This window comes from Diplotaxodon limnothrissa, linkage group LG11 (genome assembly GCF_057381915.1).
Source record: "Diplotaxodon limnothrissa isolate DT_005_m linkage group LG11, D_limnothrissa_male_GT1.1, whole genome shotgun sequence".
NCBI classification, from domain to species: Eukaryota; Metazoa; Chordata; class Actinopteri; order Cichliformes; family Cichlidae; genus Diplotaxodon; species Diplotaxodon limnothrissa.
The window spans coordinates 10,555,849-10,576,100 of NC_140606.1; the positions used below are offsets into that span (position 1 = coordinate 10,555,849).

Here is a 20,252-nt window from a genome sequence, read left to right on the forward strand (position 1 = left end):
TGATTTAATTACGTTTACTGACACAAAATTGATTAAACTGAACTGATTAATAACAATTCAGAAAAAATAACCGTTTTAGTGATTTTCTCAGCTTTTCACTATGAGAAAATTTATGCTACACATTTCAATATTTTACATATGGAACAGTTACTTATTTATTAGTTATTAAAGACATCGGCTCAGTTTTGGCACACAGTGAGTCAGTCCATCCAAGACTTCTATGATATTCTCCACATTCTTATGCATACCGAGTTAGTGTAAATCATTATTAGGAAGGCCAAATCTTTTTGGGTTACTGACCTGGGGCGTTTCTGTCCTTTGACATCTCATATGAACTTTGGAGTTGACCTGCGTAGCTTCTTTGGCACAGCTTCTGGGTTCCACTGCACACAGACGATCTCAGCGTCAGAGCGCAGAGATCGGTTCAGTTTGCGCAAATTGTGTCCTTACGCAGTCCTAACACTCTGAGTTGCGCGGAGCAGGAATGGAAGAGCCCAGCGGGATCCTGATTAAAGGAGGCAAAGTTGTGAACGAGGACTGCTCCGTGATCGGCGACGTTTACATCGAAAATGGGAAAATAGTTGAGGTTGGACTGAATCTTCAGATTCCAAAAAGAGTGCGAGTCATTGATGCCACCGATAAACTGGTGATCCCCGGTGGCATCGACACGCACACGCACATGGAACTGGCGTTCATGGGAACCAGAGCTGTGGACGACTTCCATATTGGAACCAAAGTAGAGTTTCATTTAAAATGAATCTGTCATATTAATTTCATGTTGCTTGGCAAGATATGTTTGGCTATGTTTAGCAAATCAAAAAAGCTGGTAGTAAGAGTAATCACCTTCACCTATTATGAGTGGAAGTGGAAGTGCATGCGATGGATGCAAGTCCTATTTTTCTTTTTTAATCAAAAGCTGAATTTGGAATTTGAGAGTAGAATCAAATGAATATTGGATAAAATATGAATAAAACACTACAGCGACTTGAGAATCACCTCTGTCTTAAAATAGCATCAGTATGCAGTTTTGCGTCATAAGTATTTGACAACAGCTTTAATTCAGGGAATTTAAGCAAAATATTGCATAATTTTTTGGGAAGGAAAATACATAGACAGACACTTTTAGAAGCTCAAAAATAATTGGACAAACAAAAATAATTTCATATATTAAGTTGTTTTGAATACTTGGATGAAAATCCTTAAGTCAGTGACTGCCTGAAGTCTAGAAGCTGTGGAAATCACTGAATGCTGTGTTTCCTCTCTTGAGATGCTCTACCAGGCCTTTACTGCAGTCAAGTTCGGTTGTTTGTGTGTCTCTCTCTACCTTCAGTTTTGTGTTTAATAACTGAAAAGTATGCTCTGTTGGGTTGATATCAGGTGACTGATTTAGCCACTGAAGAACATCCCCTTCCTTTACCTCGAGCAGTGGGAAGTGCAAATCCATTTTGCAACATTTGGTTGAATCTGATCAGAGATTATAGCCCTGAACGCTTCAGAATTCATCCTGCTGCTTCTATCAGCAGTCACAAAAACACAAATCAATAAACACTTTGACTAGTTCCACTGGCAGCTGTACATACCTATGCAATAATATTGCCTCCACCATGTTTGGCAGATGGTGAGGTGTGCTTTGGCTCATGAGCTGTTTCTCTCCTTCTCCACAGTTTTCTCTTCCCATCATGTCTCCATTCCTCTCTTGATATATCTACCTCCTCGAGACGTTGGTTAGATGTTGGGAAATTGTTTTTCTTAACTGTGGGGGTAACTCTGTTGTCAGAGTTAGCCTTCTTCTCAATGCAGTTTGATTCAGTTTCATTTATGTGGCTCCAAATCTTCTTGATCCCGCAAAGAATTAATCTGCAGGACAAAATCAGATCAGAGGTCATTGTAAAGCTGATGCCCACGACTTCTCAACATTTGTATCAGGTGTTATTTTAATGGGAGTGACAATAAGAAATCTGTCAATCATTGTTTATTCAGGCACCATTCACAAAGATGATTGTTTTTAACATCTGGACTAGTAGCCACACTCAAATCACTTTTTTCCCAGCATTTTCTACTTCACAGGTTAATCATTTGCTTACTTCTCTGTGGTAATGTGTGCATTTCACCAGGCTGCTCTGGCAGGAGGGACCACAATGATCCTGGACTTTGTCATCCCCCAGAAGGGCAAGTCTCTTCTGGAGGCTCATGACCGATGGCGTGAGACGGCTGATCCCAAAGTTTGCTGCGACTACTCGTTGCACGTTGCGGTCACATGGTGGAGTGACAAGGTGAATGAGAGTGAATCCTTTTGTTTTAGTAGACTACTAGTATTTACTGTCTAGACACTAAAACTAATGACACTAGGTCAAGTAGGTTTGCCCAGTCCAAATATTGCTGCCCCCTTTTCCCCAGAGCTCCATACATGTCTCCCTTATTACAATCATTTTTCTTTTTTAGGTCAAGAAAGAGATGGAGACTCTGGCCAGAGAGAAAGGAGTAAATTCCTTCAAGATGTTTATGGCCTATAAAGATGTGTTTATGCTGCAGGATTCTGAGCTATATGCTGCTTTTGCTCAGTGTAAGGAGGTCGGAGCCATAGCTCAGGTTCATGCTGAGAATGGAGATTTGATTGCAGAGGTTGGTGTGAACCACACGAAACAAATGAAAACAGATTTTGAAAAAGAAGTTGCTTGTATTAATGAGCTACAATTTTTGTTTTTTTCTTACAGCTACTTATTGCCTATACTGTACAGGGGGGGAAAAGTTGCTAATAGTAAAGTAGATCTGATATTTGACATTCCAAACTTAAGCAATATGGTTATTTTTTGTAAAATATCAAGAGTTTAACTTGAGAAATGAAACAACCTAAGCGTGGTGAGATACTAAAGCTAAACAACACAAGCCTATATGCTGTTTTTGATTTTCTGTCAGTGAAGGTTTTGTAAGTGCAGCTCAGGTAATCAGTGTCAGAGTATAAACACACCAGAGCCCACAAGGAATGCTAAGTTAATGTTTCACCCTGATGGCAGCTAAGCTTCACTTTGTGTCCAAAGAATAACAAACACTGTGGCTGTGAGGAACAGAGAGGGACTGTGGTGCTGAATGAGGAAGACAGGAGCGGCAGAGAAGCATGTGAGAGTTGTGCAGGACATGTATGAGGACAGGGAATAGTGGTGAGAAGCGCAGTGACAGAAGGGTTCAAGGTGGCAGTGGGATTACGTCAGGGATGGGCTCTGAGCCCCTTCTTGTTTGCAGTGGTGATGGATAGACTGACAGATGAGGTCAGCCAGGAGTCTATGTCTAGACTATGATGTTTGCACACAACATTGTGATCTATAGTGAGCATGCAGTAGGTATGTTCTGGAAAAGTATTAAAAGTTAGTTGAAGCAACACACATTACATTTGTGTGAATGAGAGGGAGACAGGTGGAAAGGAGAACATCCAAGGAGTAGTGGTAGTGAAGACAAGATGAGTCTATGGATGGTCAGTGATTCAAAGCAATGGCATGAGAAGTATGGAAGAGAGTCGAGGCTGGATTAAGACTAATGTCAGTGATAATTTATGACAGAAGGACAGAAGCATGAGTGAAAGGGAAGGTTTACAAGATGGTAGTGAGACCTGCTATGATTTATGGTTTGAAGAAGGTAAAGCTAACAAAAAGACACGAGGTTGAGCCGGAGGTGTGCAGGGCTGAAGATTTTCATTGGCAGTGACCCGAAAGGACAAGATTAGAAACGAGTACATCAGAGGGACAGCTCAGGTTGAGCAGTTTGGAGACAAAGATAGAGAGACAGGTCTGAGATGGTTTGGACACGCGCTGAGGAGGGATAGTGGATATACTGGAACTTTGTGGAGCTACCAGGCAGGAGGGAAAGAGGAAGACCTCAGAGGAGGTTTATGGGTGTAATAAAGGAAGCATTCAGAGGACTGATTTGACAGAAGAGGATAGGGATATGTTGGGATGGAGGCAGATGGTCCGCTGTTACCCCTGAAAGAAGAAGATGAAGAAGGTTGGTTGAAAGCCCCGTGACACGTGATGTTGGAGCAATGCCAAGGAAAAAAGATGAAATCTGTCATTATCTGTCACCAGAAACCTTCCCCACAGATATTTTGACAAGTTATGTCAGGATAAGCATAGGTATAATTAATAGCATATATCCAGTTAAGGTGTTCAAGTTTCAGAGGGATAGGAATAGTCATGGTGGCTCACTGAATTGACATGAATTGGAAATTAACGATGTAATTTCTATTAATATTAGACAGAACTGCAGCTACATTCAGACAGTCAAAATCCCCACTATGAGAAAGATCTGTTATTTCTTATGTGCATTTTCCAGCATTTTTTCAAGTGTCATGGCAAAAAACTACCACCAGGGGGTAGCAAATACTCAACAACAACTCGTGGATCTGTTGTTGCTCAGAGCAACATGAATACTGTATTATTGCTGCTTGGAAGTGTGTTAAATGTCTTTCCAGCACTACAGTAAGGCACTCACATGTTATTATTCATAGTAGCAAATTTTAATTCAATCGAATCAATATAGATTCATCAAGTATAAATCTGACTGTCTGGTCAGTCCGTCTCTGCCTTGAAGTGCCACCGTGCCGTGTTAACCTTCCATCTCCTTTAACCTTTAATCCTGACTTGTTGTCCCTGCTGTGAACTGACAGGGGGCTAAGAAGATGCTGTCCATGGGCATCACAGGACCAGAGGGCCATGAACTGTGTCGGCCAGAAGAGGTGGAGGCCGAAGCCACCCAGCGAGCTATCACCATCGCCCATGCTGTCAACTGCCCGCTCTATGTGGTTCATGTCATGAGTAAATCTGCCGCCAAGGTTGTGTCTAACGCACGCAGAGATGGTGAGTGTGGACTCCTCCCTCCTGCTGTTTAAAGAGGGTGAGGCTGAGAGCTGATGAGCTTCAAAACTGGTTTCAGTTTTCTTTGTTTTATGTTTTAGTCAAATATTGAGTTATACAGTGTTTGCACATTTTGTTTTTTGTTGCTATGGCAAAAAATAAAGCCACTGAGAATTTTATCTCAGCATGAGGTTTCTGATTGCTCTCGAGCAGATAAAGTATACTCGGTTTTAGTAAACATCCGACACAGGTTTTTTCTTTCTTTCTTTCTGAACAGGGCGTGTAGTGTTTGGGGAGCCAATTGCTGCCGGTTTGGGCACTGATGGTACCCACTGTTGGCACAAAGACTGGGCCCATGCTGCTGGTTTTGTCATGGGTCCTCCGCTTAGACCTGACCCCAGCACACCTGGGTACCTTATGGACCTACTAGCTAAGTAGGTAGAACTGAAAGTCCAGCAATATTGCTTGCTGGTGGTTTTTATTCAGTGCAGTGTGTGTTTTTTCCTGTCTCTCTCCCCGTACCCCCAACCAGTCGTGACAGATGGCTGCCCCTCCCTGGGCCTGGTTTTGCTGGAGGTTTATTCCTGTTAAAAGGGAGTTTTTCCTTCCCACCTTCACCAAGTGGTTTCTCATAGGGTACAGTCTGATGGTTGGAATTCTTTTTCTATTGTTGTAGGGTCTTTACTTATATAAAGTGCCTTGAAGCAACTGTTGTTGGGATTTGGTGCTATATAAATGAAACTGAGTTGAATTGAAATTCAATTCGGTTTGTATTTTGGCTACAGCTACAGATTTTTTTAGGCTATGGGAGTTTAGAAGTTCAGAATCCCATGTGATCCCACGCAGAATCAGCTAATACAGATTTATCCAAATCAGACAAAATGTATCTGGATCAATTGTACTATGTTTTTGCTGGTTTTTTGCTGCTACAGTTTTTGTTTGTGCTGGTATCATTTTGAAAATATTAATAAAAGAACATTTCTGAAGTAATTTAAAAGCATGCCACTTGGTGCGTATTAGTTGGACCTGAATCAGAGGTTCTGTTGACGAGTTAGGTCCAGCAGGCCTCAGGTTGGAGCACCAAACCCTAAACAGCTTGAAAAATACATAGTTTGTATCTGTCATTGTTCCATGTGATAAAAATAGCCCAAACATTGTTTGGTCAAATTGTTCATCCAAGGCCAACCACATTGACCTTTGAGAAACTTTTATTAATATCTTTAAAATGATAGAGGCACAAAGAGCCATTTTTGCAGCACAAACATTGAATACCACGTCTGTTGGATTTAAAGAAGGTGGGGATTTTAGCATTTTAGGATCATGTTCACATATGACATCTTTGCATGACAGAACTTTCACTTGCAATTTTGAATCGTACAACAGACTGTGTTAACAACAGTGATTTCTGGAAGTGTTTCTGAGGCTGTGCAGCTATTCCTATGACTAAATCATTCAGTCTGAAGGCCTGTAGATCAGGGACAACTAATATTCATTTTGAGCCTTATCGATTGTGCACTGAGATTTCTCCAGATTCTCAGAATCTTTTAGTTATATTTTTTTCTGTAGATGATGAAATATTCAAAGCTTTAGCAATGTTATGTTAAGGAAAATTATTCACAAATTGTTCCACAATTCGTACAGTTTTTTTTTTTCAGATTGGTGAACCTCTGCCCATCTTTACTAATGAGAAACTCAGCCTCTCTAAGATGCTCTTTCTATACCCAGTCTCATTATTGACTTTTGTCAATTAACTTAATTAGTTGCAAAATACGTTAGCTCCAAATTAGCTCAAAATGAACTAAGATTTTCCATGAAATAGTAAAAATGTCTCAGTTTAAAAATTTGATGAGCTTTCTATATTCTATTGTGAATAAAATGAAGGTTTATAAGATTTGATAATTTGACATGCTGTCGCAACTTTTTTGGGAGTGAGGATTTAGAATTGACCAAAGTGACCCTCAAGGTTACTGATACATTTTTTAGGTTATTCCATCATCAGTTTGGACATAACAGTCATTTTCCTTCTGTTCATTGTGCCAGTGATGATCTAAGCGTGACAGGGACGGACAACTGCACCTTCTCTGTGTGCCAGAAAGCCCTGGGCAAGGACGACTTCACCAAGATCCCTAACGGTGTGAACGGTGTCGAGGACAGAATGTCTGTCATCTGGGAAAAAGGAGTGGTTAGTACTAAGGATATACTCACTTTTTTAGTTGTCTTTTTTTAAAGCACCGGTTTCTTGACAACAAGTTTTAAAGATGCCATGTGGTTAATGTTCGCATAACAAAAAGTAGCAAATACACATTTTTGACTCTGTACCGGCCCATTTGCATTCATGACGGCGTGCCATGATGTTTAATGTTGGGTTACTGTTTTTACTATCAAATATTAATAATTCTACTTTTCTCACAATTATTTGGATGATATGCGTATTTCTTTTTTCCTGCAACACACAATAAACTCCCAGAGGTGCAGATGGCTGCACGATTGCAAGCACTGCATTTTCTGGCCATTGTTGTGGGGACTGTGTATCAGCTCAGCTGCCCCAAGGCCACTGGAAAGATTTACTTTGTGCAACAGTGCTTACAAATCACACATTAGATGATATTTTGGCTGAAATGAGTTGCTTGCACTGACCTTTTGTCTGCTAATTCTGTGTATTGTTGTCATCCAGTGTGGCCCCCTAACTCAAACTGGGTGCTTTGTGCATTTTCTTCTCCCCTCAGCATAGTGGCAAAATGGACGAGAATCGATTTGTGGCTGTCACCAGCAGCAACGCAGCAAAAATCTTCAACTTCTACCCGCAGAAAGGCCGAATCGCCAAGAACTCGGATGCTGATGTGGTTATATGGGACCCAAGGATGACCAGGTGAGAACTCCAGCTCAGGTCATTCAGCAGTCTGGAAGAAATCTTTAGAAATCGAGCAGTGAAAGAAAGCCTTCAGCTGGTGTACGTAAAGTTTTAAAAGTGCATGATGAATGCAAATCCTGATGTTAAAAATGGTAACGTCGCCACTGTCTCCATCAGAGCTCCATCACACGGTGATGCTGATCCATTTGGCACACTTGAGAGCGTGTCTTAAGTGTGCCAGGCACTTCACTAACTAAGATAAGGTTTTTAAGTTTAGCTGTAAAGCATGTAGGCGACAGATACAGGCACCTAAAAAGAGAAGAGCTATATCTTTCATCCTGTGCCACGTCAACACTAACGCACTCACTAACCCTCCACATAAGCTGATTACGTCTATGCTCCATCCAAAAGTCGGTGTATGTCATCACTTATCTATAGCTGCAAATTAAAGCATAACACAATTTACATATGAATGAAATTCATCACTCTATTAAAAAAAAATTTAAATTGCTGTTTGGTAATTTTATATTTTTAGGAAAAGATTTTAACACACTTACATAAGGCATGAGTGAGACGATGCTGATGGGTCATGGTAAGAATTTTGAAACTGACGAATATTTCATGTGGGAGCTAAACCAATTTCCTTCGTGCAGAATACACGGCGTTATGGCTGCTTTCAGGAATGTGCTCAGAATATCGCAAAACTGGTCATGTGATTGTGTTGTATTATTTGAGCTGTTGTGTGAAGCACAAGCACAAACAAAGACAGTTTGCGTTCCAGCATCATGTGTACTGTAGCACAATCTTATATGACCTGGAAATAGCAATGCACCGCTCTGTTTGCTGAAGGATCTGGGCTGCGTCCCTCAGGGATCTAACCCACTGTGGATGTGAGTTGATGAAGAGCATATTAAACCCCAGTGTAATTTTCTGTAAATGAATTTACTGATAATAATACAAAAACAACAAAAAAAGATTATGTCAGGACCAATAAACTCCACAGTTGTTACTATGACGTGCTTTCCAGTTTGTCTTTCCTCTCAGACCTGTCACTCCTGGACATCAGCTGTTGTCCATTTAAGTTGTGTCTTTACCATATGCGCATGTCTGTGGAAGTCATAATGCCTTTCAAGCATGAGAGCGCATTGTATTTGATTGCTGCACAGTGAATTCATCTGTGAAACTGTGTAATTAATTTGCCGTCAGCACAAGTGTCACTTCATAACATCCGGGACCAGGGGCCACAAACAGTTGCATAACCGCCTCCCCCCCACAAAAAAACCCAAATCCCTAGGAAGCTCACTCAGTTGACTTGTTTCTCATAATTGGGTGAGCTGAATAATGAGGACACATCTTGTTTTCGTCAGTGCACACTAGGCATGGTGTCTGGCTTCACAAATCCACAGGAAACATGTTTGTGAATGGAGAGTAAAAGGGGTCAATGAAAAAAGAAAGAAAGACATCCGGTGCATTTCATGGAAGCAGCTGAGTCACACTTACTTTGCTGTTCCCTGCTGACTTGGTCTTTCACTCAAATGTGATTTATTTGTTCGACATCATCAGTTTGTACTGTGCAGAGCATTTCATACATTTATTATGAAGAGATTTTCTACAGTCCTAATCAACTTACTTCACGTAGTTGTGCAAATATACATGTTGTAACTTAAAGCTGCTGTGATCAGTCATTTTCTGCAGATTGCCCACTCCTCTCTCTCTCTTATATTTTTGTTTGTTGGTCCAGTCAATTCCAACTTTGGTTTCAGTTTTTGATTGAATGGGCTCGAGTTAGTAATTATATGGAATCTGTCTGTGATAATACAGCCACAAATTCACATTAACTCCCATTAATTTGATGCTGTATACATCAGAAATTCAGACGTTTGTCAACATGCATAAATACATTGGGTGACTTTCATGTGTTTGGCTGATCATATACACCTGTTCAGCTGTTGGTTGAACAGGTGTACCTTTTTTACATTTTAATCCAGAAACTAAAACCTAAGAAACGAAGAAATTCTATCATTTCTTTATAAATCAAACCTGGCAAGCCCGTGTGAACTAAAGCCCCAGTTTCCTGTCCTTAGCTCACAGGCGTGGCACCCAATATGGTCTTCTGTTGCTGTAGGCCATCTGTTTCAAAGTTCGACATGTGTACATTTAACAGCAGTATTGTCATTGTACACCATTTAAATTACTTTAATAATTTCTGCTACTAAACTCCATCACAGCTATGCTAAATTTATTTTGCTGAGAACTGAAAAATGTTGCCGCTCTTGTGTTTCTTTGTTCATATTTCCCATCAGGTTCCAGCTTGCACAGTCTTTTTTTATATCTGGATACTGGCTATGCTGCAATATTATGTGGCTGTGCTCACGCAGCAGCCTTTGGATAGATGCCACAATAATGTAATAGGCAGCAGTGAAAATGTTGAGGTGCCTTTTTATTGTCTGAAAGAAGCTTAGTGTATGTGCTTAGTGAGCCTTTAAGAGCCTCACATGAGCAAAAGTTTTGAATAATACATTATATTACTGCTGCACAGTGAACCAACTGCAAGTACATCTTGGCCTGATTCAATCAGTTTCAGATGAGGATGGACTGCATTAAGTTTTCACAATAGATTTATCCTTTTCTTTGGTATTCAGAAAGCATCCAGCAATTATCTAACGCAGGCTACATGTGACCAATGAGTTTAGCTCATAAAAAGCCTCCACTGACTGTTTTTAAAGCTGCCAATGTATCTTTATGTAGGAAAATATCTGCCAAGACTCATCACCAGGCTGTGGACTACAACATCTTTGAGGGTATGGAGTGTCATGGGGTACCTGTCATTACCATCTCCAGAGGCAAAGTGGTGTATGAGGATGGGCAGCTGAAGGTGTCACCAGGACATGGCCAGTTCATCCACAGAAAACCATTTTCTGAGTTTGTTTACAAAAGAATCAAGCAGCGGGAGCAGGTTAGTAAAGTCTTAGCGTCAGAAGTGTCACTGAAGTTCCACATTTTTTGGATGTGAACTTAATGGGTAGTGCATACACATACATATACAAAAGTGTTGCGATTTTGCAAAAAAATTTGCTCTTGAAAAAATGCACTCAAAAAAATCAAGTTGACATCAAGCGATGATTAGCTGGCCCTGAAACAGAGATTCTGGGTTCATCCAGTTCTCGTGAGAGGGCAGCATCAGGGAGAATTTCAGGGTTTGGTCCAAGAGTTCAGGCTGTATCACGATAGCTTTCATAGGTGAGTCTGAAAAATATCTTTAACACACAAAATATTCACACCATTTTTACACATCTGGTGTGTAAAAGCCTTTAGCCTAACTGTTCCCTCTTTTATTTACTATTTATGGTCAGTTGAGGTAAGCAAACTGGATGCTGGTTGTAGCGTCATATATGCTGTAAGCATATAAATTTGGATTAAATTACCCAGAATATTGCAAATAAGTATATCTCAATAAGATGAACTATACAGGAGACTACAGACTACAGACTCAGGTGTGATTTTGACTCAGTCTACTTCTGATATTTGCTAAAACTGATATTTTCCTGTGTCCATTCCAAGTGCAGATCATGAATTGCACAGAGGACATACATTGGCAGGACCGCTTAGCTGTAAAACACTTTTCATAGTTAATTCAGAATTATGAACTTGAAGCAACCAGACTGGGAGTAGGTACCACGCACAGGATGACCTAATGTTTCTGTCTGCTTTGTATTTGACCTGCAGGTGAGGAAACCTACAGCTGTGACCAGAAAGCCATATGAAGGCAAAGTCATTTCTGTCTGAACACATACCTGGGAACTTAAAGGGCACCTTAAATCTCCAACAATGCAACCCAGAAGCTACCCATTGCACAAACAACAAGTGTTTTCTCAAAGACAACCTTCATTGGAGTAGCTTTTTGCATTTCAAGCATATGAGGGTTATAACATGTTGAATTTCTGCCTGAGTCAATGCTCCGCTGGAAGAGGAAACTGAGTCACATACAGCTGTATCTGCAGCCAGCTCTGTTCAGTACACAGATCACAAAAACCAACTCTGCTGCTGCAAACTATACATTTATTACTAACACCATTATGTAATAACGCAACTCACCATAAGAAATGCAAATCGGGTTTATGCATGAGTTCCTGGTTAGTAAATGAAAAGTCTCTAAATAGAAAAAAAACAAACAATTTCACTGTATATTGTGTTCTGTGCTCTAAAACAATAGTAAATCAGCATTTATAGTTGTGTGTAATTATGCCTGAGTTTTCTTCTTCACAGCATGTTTTTGCATTTTTTACCCCCATCTTCTAAAATGCCAGTTGCCACTGGTAACAGAACTGTCTCTCACCCAAAAGCATCCTTTCCCTTTGATGAAATATTCATTAAAATACACTGACATGCATGTGGTAATAAGATTTACTCCGCTGACCCAGACGGACTCTGTGTTTGCATATTCAGCAGGCTCACACATCATTATACACTCCATCTATGCCCATGTATGGACTGCATTCATTCCTTCTCGTGGTAAAAAAGGTCTGCGGCTGTCATCGAGCATCATGTGGCAGCTTCCCATTGGGGCGGGCATGCTGGCATGTTATTATGCCACAGGGCCAGTTGAGACATAGTGTGAGCTTATCAGGTTGCCACACGGGTCAGTGGTAGTGTGTGAGTCACAGAATGCCTACTCATCCTCAAGCAAGAATGCTTCTTTCCTCTTTTCTTAAACGGTGCAAAGGATGGTTGGGGGATGGTGGGGTATTGTACAGTGAATGGTGAGCCTATTTAAAATGGTGACCTGGCTATAACTTGAGTTTTCAAGCTTTAAACACAGAGGAAGTGATTCATACTAAATATTTACACTTTAACTAGTGTAACCCAAAGTATTTTTTAAGTGATCACAGTATTTCTAAGAATCAGGTTTTGCCAAACATGGTGATATCAATTAGTCTTGCTAACTGTAACAGCAATGAAAATGTTTAACCTGCAGTTGAAGAGGTATACTTAACTAACCAAAGTATGGGAGTAACTCAAAGTATCTATTATTCTAGTATTCTGAACTTCAAGCTGAGCATCAGAATAGTGAAGAAAGACCTTTCAAATGACTTACTCAAATAACCACTCGTTACAACCAAATGGCTATTGGTTGGATAACAGTGTAACACCATTCTTATGGCTGGTTCCAGCCTGATATGTGCCATGTCACAAGGCTGTAACAATCTCAACCTGGTGTCTTGAAAATGACAGTGAGTTCACTGTACATAAATGACCTGCATAGTCACCAAATCCCAGGCCAAAAGAGCACCTTTGGAATGTGGTGGAACCGAAGCTTTGCATCACTGATGTGCAGCTGACAAATCTTACGCAACGGCAAGATCCTGTCATGTTAATATGGAGCAAAATCTCTGTGGAATGTTTCCAGCACTTTGTTGAGTCTGTGCCGTGAGGAATGAAGGCATTTCTAAAGGTAAAAGGGCATCTTTGCAACGTATACCTAATGTAGTGGCCGCTAAGCATATGTTCTCACTTTGCCAGGAATTATATATTAAGTAAATATATTAATCATGACTTTCCTCAATTCTACAAGGCTGAGCCAGTGGTGACGCCTCTCCAACTGCAGCTGAGTGATATGATTTGAGCATACTACTATGTAGCGTGTGTGTACCACTAAGTATTTAAGTACGCAGAATGATAGTAAATATACTGAGCATGTAGTGTATAGTATAGGATTTCTACTACTTAAAACATCTGTCATAAGCTGTTAAATAAAGGAAGTTTTTTTTGCAAATATTAATGCATAATGAACAAACACAGCCTAAGGGATTTCTCAAAACTGTGTATATACCAATAAGACAGTAATAAACTAATAGTATTTACCTGGGCTACACTACCCTGAGGAATACACATTAATAGCAGTTTTGACCTTTCCCTATTCACACATCACTGCATTTCTCACCTGTCACAGTCTGCATTATGAAGTCAGTAGGCTGTGACCTGTCCCTATGCTGAGTGAAGAAACAGCACCTGCATGATGCTAATGAACGGTGACAGTGCATAAGTAGGAAGAGCACAGTGCTGCTCTCTGCACATGCAAATGACATCTGTCTTAGATTATGTAAGCAAATATCGCTGTTCTACATTCTGCACAGAGGTAAAATGCAGAAGCGAGGTTATAACTGCGGTTTCTTTATTTGATATTTTATGTAACAAACATAATTAGGTGTTTATTCATAGCAGGAATGACTGCAACCACCACAACTGATAGTGGCAAAATGATCATAGTTTGGGGTTGATTCATTATAAAATTCTTCCTCTGTCATGTTATATAATGAACATGATGTAATAGGTAAGTAATGTATTTCCTATGGCTGAGAGCTCATTGCAGCTCTGTTGAATCAAGGTAATACCTCTTAGCTTATGGTCTTTAATTGCGCCACGGTTACCAGTAGACTGAGCTGTCACGTGATGCCATAAATAGTAGTATACTGCTCTAGTTTTCTGAATAATAATGACACAGTAGGTGGTGGATTACAGGTGAGAACTGGGGCGCAAAGAGTACATATTTATTCTGCTAAATGTTAAATATAATATAAAACAATTGAAGAGAAATGTATTATGATGTATTTTGAAATAACATACACTGAAAGTTTTCTATATGAGATCGTTGCAAAATTTGCAGCCTCACCTAATGTCCACCCTACTGGCACTGATTTTATATTAGGATTTAAAAATCTAGGTGGTTTTGGTATGGCGAGTAGCCTTCAGTAATATTAATAAATCACACAGCAAAAGTACATTCATGTAGTTGTAAAAAGCATGACAATATAGTAAGTAATCAAAGTATTCAGAGTAACTTAACGGAATACGTTACAAACTACATTTTGGGGCATGTAGTCTGTAATCTGTAGTGGAAGACATTTCAAAAGTACCCTTACCAACACTGGGGATGGTTAAAACATCGCTCTTAGATGCACCCTGGCTAGATGTAGAACAGGCACTATGCAATAATATAGAGATTTCGGACCTACCATTTATCAGCTCAAACACCAAACTACATGTATGTTTTAAAAGAGTCGACATCAGCTCTTCTCTGACAGCACGATGGGAGTTTCTTAAAATGACTGAGTCTTCATTAATCCCATGCGAATGTACACCTATCTGGAACAAAACTGACATACTACAGAAAAATAATATGATTAACCTCCCAGATTGGAGTCGTAAAGGAATTAAATATTTGGAATATATATTAGAAGGAGGACTTTATTCCATTTGACAGACTAGTTGTACAGTATGGGATTAACAAGAAAAGATTTTTAGAATATCAACAAATTAAATTTATAATAAAAAAAGTTTAAGCCTAATCAAGTTGAATTACAAACACAATCATGTGTGGTACAATTTCTTAATCTTAAAACCCCAAATTACTGTCTAAAATATACTGGACACTCTCCAAAATAGATGAATCAATATCCTTTTGCAAAATGGGAAGCGGATTTATCAGTCATCTTAGACCAAAATACAATACAAAATACTACACAGAGTGCACTATACAGGTCAATGGATATTCAAGATGGGCTTTATGTCTTCTAACAACTGCTCACACTGTCAAGGCAATAAACCTGACAGTTACGCTGTTTGGTTCTTTCCACCAGTGCAGAGGGTTAGGTGCTGGATATGTGAAGACTTATCAAAGTATCTGAAATGTAACATTCCAGCCAGTAGCGGTTTTTGATATGGGCAACACGGGCGGTTGCCCAGGGCAGCATCGTGGTGGGGGGCGGCCAGAGGGAGTGTTCGCCCAGGGCGCCAAACAGGCTAGGACCGCCACTGATTCCAGCCTTCGCTCTAGTCCACTTGTTGGGCATCTTGGATGACCTCACTACATAGATGAATACAGCCCACATGGTTCTCACCAACGTATGCATTGCCAAGATAACTGTCTTCATGAACTGGAAAAATAAAAATAATCCTAATTCTAACCATTATAGAGACCGTCTGAAAGATCATTTTAGTCTTCCCGCCTTCATTATTGCGCTTGATGTGGGGGTAGGTACAGGCTTGGGGTGTCTGGGGATTCTTGGGGGACTCAACCTGGGGGCTGTGGTACTGAACTGAATGGGGATCTGTGGCTCTTGGGTGGTGTTTTCCTGGTGGTTGCCTGCAGCAGGGCTGGAGGAGGGTCTGTGCTGGCGGACGAAGGTTACCGACCTGGTAGTCTAGCTGAACTCTGGGTGGGTCCAGAGTGGACTTGGGGTTCTGGGCGTGCTCTGCCTCCGGGCTGGGGCTCTGGCTGGGCCTTTGGGGCTTGGGTCCTGGTTGGTGTGTCACCGAGGTTGTGGGTGGGTGCATGCACGGAGGCCCAACCCTGGTGCGGGGGGCCTCTGGTGCATCGATGGAACTGGGGGCCTCTTCAGCTGGTGGGGAGGTTGTTCTCGTTCTGCTTGTTTTCTTCTTTTAACAGATGTGTAGTGTCTTTTCTCACTGTCCCTCTTCCCCTCTGTTAATCTTTCCCTCTCCTTTTCTTGAACTTCTCCTGTCTGCGTCTTTCCCTTTCTTATCCCCCGGACATGTCTGTTCCGACTGTAATAACTTAAAACTTTAAATAAATAAATAAATAAATAAAGATCAGTCAAGTGGACCAGTATGGTAAAGCCGTAAGGATCCACTTGGGAAAACAAATCTGCTGGGCATTTTTCTTGGCCTTCAGACAATAATTCAGACTAAAGTATAAGGCTGATATTTCTCTCCGCGAGATCCATGGACCATCCATGTTGATCTGTCAGTCTGCACCAGGACTAGCACCGCCATCACTAGAGTGTCTGTGTGGAGAAGATTTTCCTCACAGGATACTTTGTGGATCCTCTTTAGAATGAAACAGTAGCGGAAACCAGAAATATGGCTGATGAAGAAGAACAGAAAAACTACATAATTAGAGATTTGGCTTTTTTTTCCTTTTTTTTTGCCTTGCAATAGTTATTCTCAAGCAATATGTTAACATGCACCTTGGTAATAAGTGACCTGAGGCTGCAGTTGTTTTTCTCCTTTCTCATTTTGAATCTCTTCCTCAGGATTTTGCCGTGGAGGTACTCCACTCTCTCCTCAGCAGCAGAGGGGAAGAACCGTTCACAGACCATCAACCTTAGCTGGGAGACTTTGGTTGACATCAGAGCCATAACAAGCAGAGTGAGCAGGATGGCAGTCAGTGGAATTACAGAACTATATAGCAACAACTTGGGTTTGGGGAGGCACTGCTTCTCAAACAGAGTCACAGAGTAGGAAAAGTCTTTTTCATGATTTTCTTGTCCAAGAGACATTCCAATTAAAGTTGCAATTCCCTGCAAGGATAAACAAGTGAGTCTTTTGTGGTTGAGATGAGGAAAATATTTAAAAAATAAATAAATATGTACTACGGTGTACTTACTTTGATGCTCATTAACAAAGGGATGTGGAATGGCTCCAGCTCTGATAACCTTGCTGTAACAATGTCAACAAAACAGTACAGCAAGGCGTCCACAGTTATGAATATGACCCAAGCTATGAAATGGGAGACAACTGGAATTCCAAATTTCACCATAGCTTTCCCTTCTCTTGTTGTGGGACGGGCGGAGGGAATGAAGGTGTACAGCTGCTCCTCCTCTGCCGTGAGGGGAAGGACGTGGGATTTTCCTTCCGCCTTCTGCTTCTCGTCAAAATGAACAAACTTGCTGCTGATGAACCTGTTTTTGTATTTCATGTCTCTGCAGTATTTTTTTATGTGCAATGCTATAAACATCATGAGCACGAGGAAGCTGATGGCAGGAAACATCCTGTCGGTCACTGAGCTCACTGTATTCATCAGGGCCTGTGCATATTTAACAGTCTCGTTGAGCTTCTGCTCTGCTCCTGCGAGCCTCTGCCTGAATTCTTCTGATTCCAATCTTGGAGAGACGTTGAGCTGGGAGTCAAATCTCACTACTCCCAGGTTTGTAACCCCTTTGAGCATGTCTCCGATCCACTTCAACATCTGAACATAGTTAGTAAATGGAGCAATGATGGAGGCTTTTTTTGCCTTCAGGTTGCAAATCATACTCCTGACCAGCAGCGAGAGGTTCTCCAGAGTGTTACGGATGTTCTTAAGAACCACTAAGCTGGTTCCAGCAGTTAACAGCAAGTTCCTACTCTTTTTCATGAAAATGGATATAACAAAAAGAGTCCCTAAACACCTTACTCTCTTTGATAGGAAGAGGGCAACAGTCAGCAGTGTCCCAAAGCAGGCGGCAATCCCCCCAGCCACTGCTAGCTCATAGTCCTGAGCGAAAAGGAGGTACAGGAGGAGCAGGGAGCTGAGCAGGAGGCTGGAAATGCTACAGATGAGGAGGAGAAGGATTGTTCTTCTGAATCCATCCCTTTTACCAGTGGTGAACACATCCACAGCTTGAAAACCCACATCTTTAAGGCTTTGTTTTACTGCAATCCATGAGAAAAGCATCCTGGATATTAAAGTAGACGTTGAAAAGCAAAAGCAAAATTGGAATGAAATGGCAGGTTATAAGAAAATCATTAACAAATACAATATATTCAGTAACTACTGTGCCCGAAAAGACACTTGTGCTGAACAGAAAGGCGAAGTAGTAGCCTGATGTATAAAGCTCAGCAGCTCTTCTGATTCATGTAGAGCGCAGTCGCCTTAAATACGACAGAAACAGGAAGACTCTTGCCTTTGTCATTAGTCATTTTGTAGTCATCCCTATTTTTCAACCACAAGCAGAAGTAAACAGAGGCTGAATTATGAAACAATGATAAAATACCCTTTTACAGGAGTAGGTGATTTCAGAGAATCCTAATATTCAATAGAATTAGAAGGTCCGTGTGACTGTATTCATTTGACCCTATATGGTCATTGTTGTGATATTTTGATACCACGGTAGCATTTACAGGATATTGTTTTATTGTGATATTATACAGAAAAGAGTTACTCAATAAGGCCCATTTAATAGTTGTTTTTCTCTTTCTCTCTGACCCAAGAATTGATGTGTAAGACTCACAGGCTGGTACCCCAAGGTCGAAAACACCACAGAGACGAGACCACTTCCTTACTCCCATCCTCCCTTCTTTATCTCTTAGAAAAAGGCTCGTTAAAGGCCAGGTGGTTTGTTTCAGAATTCACTAATGAAAGAACTCTGTATTCTATGTCTAGGAGTGTATTTTGCTGGGATGATCATAAATTGTAGCTGAACTGATAAACTACACACAGGATACTTCTCTGCTCACAAGGCAGGAAGACGTTTCCTTATTTGGTCTGTACCGGTTTGAACTGAGAACTTGCTGACACACGAACCTTTTTTTTCTCTATATAAGCTGTTGTGTACTTAATAAACCTTTGAGTCGATTGGGAAGGCAACCTAAAGCAGTCTCTGTTTTCTTGTTCTCCCAAGCTGCTCCCGAGCTCGTACTAACACGCTGAATGGCATACCTGAGTGTTACTTTAAATAATTAGGAATCTTAGAAGGAAAGGACAGAACTCTGCTTATCGCTCGTGCCTTGGAGGGAAAACCGGGATGGACATTTTTTTCCTTCAGTCATCATGTTTGTCACATGTCCAAAATGCCAGGCAACTTAACGTTAAGTGGTTAGTGGTCATGTGATCTGCAAAACCTCAATGTTGTAATGCTTAACATCAGAATTTCAGCACTGTCTTGGTCAGCACATTAAGTTCTGTGTACTTTATTCACACACTGAGGCTAGCATTGAATGTTTGCTTCAGAGAGAGGTGATAAAAAGAAAACATTTTCACTGATTTGTGAGCGTGACCTGAATACTTAGCGAGTGTATTTAGCTAATTACCTTTAGAACAGGCTTCGATTTTTCAGACAAAGAAAATAATACTTCAGAAAGTCTATCTTGTGGTATTTTCCTTCATAGTAGACACAATAGATGCCTTTTTTTAGGTTTAATTGGGAAAAAAAACTTGCACAACCCTGTCAAGGAGAGACCTGTTGAATTGAAACATTAAGCGAAGTAAGTTGTCGACAGAGCAGCCGGTGTGTTTGTGGTGTGGACCCGAAAAGCAGACAAGGGAGAGACTGAAATGAAGTTTAATCAAAAAGCGAGCCGTTGATTTGGCTGAAAAAGCATGAACACAAAAACAAAGCAAGGCGAACAGGTGCGAGAAGTAAAACTAAAACCTATGAAAACTATGACAAGAGAAACATGAACATAAATCTGAGCAGGTGCAAGAAAACCAGAAACATGGACCTGAACAGGATTATGAGAAAGCTGACGTGACGTGGAGGGAGGAAAACAGATGAATCGACAATGAATTAGTGAGAAAGAGGACTTACATACACAGGAGGGTAATGGAGAAAACAGCTGACACAAATGAACCTGAACGCCACAGGGGAAGTACAACTAAACACACTTAACATGGAACACCAGACTCTTCGCAATAAAACAGGAAAGAGAAAAGGGACGTAGACAAGACAACACCAGCTTGACAAATAGAACATGCAACACGAAGACATGAAATACATGGGGAGACAGGGGGCACACAAAAGACACAAGCAAGGAGACACAGAAGAAACATAACTAGATCA

General features: G+C 40.8%; 2 protein-coding genes across 2 annotated transcripts; one reads left to right on the top strand and one right to left on the bottom strand.

The window, feature by feature from the left end:
- Positions 1-371: 371 nt before the first annotated feature.
- dpys (dihydropyrimidinase) lies at positions 372-12,089 on the top strand. Its single transcript, XM_085366163.1, has 9 exons — positions 372-736; positions 2,115-2,273; positions 2,443-2,622; positions 4,658-4,847; positions 5,122-5,278; positions 6,885-7,026; positions 7,571-7,713; positions 10,444-10,651; positions 11,422-12,089. Exons 1-9 carry the CDS (start codon positions 485-487, stop codon positions 11,479-11,481), a joined length of 1,491 nt encoding a protein of 496 aa, XP_085222289.1. The 5' UTR covers positions 372-484; the 3' UTR covers positions 11,482-12,089.
- Positions 12,090-16,519: 4,430 nt separating this feature from the next.
- Positions 16,520-18,193, bottom strand: dcstamp (dendrocyte expressed seven transmembrane protein). Its single transcript, XM_085365079.1, has 3 exons — positions 17,102-18,193; positions 16,683-17,015; positions 16,520-16,579 (listed from the first exon to the last, which is right to left on the bottom strand). Exons 1-3 carry the CDS (start codon positions 18,146-18,148, stop codon positions 16,520-16,522), a joined length of 1,440 nt encoding a protein of 479 aa, XP_085221205.1. The 5' UTR covers positions 18,149-18,193.
- Between the last annotated feature and the right edge of the window lie 2,059 nt (positions 18,194-20,252).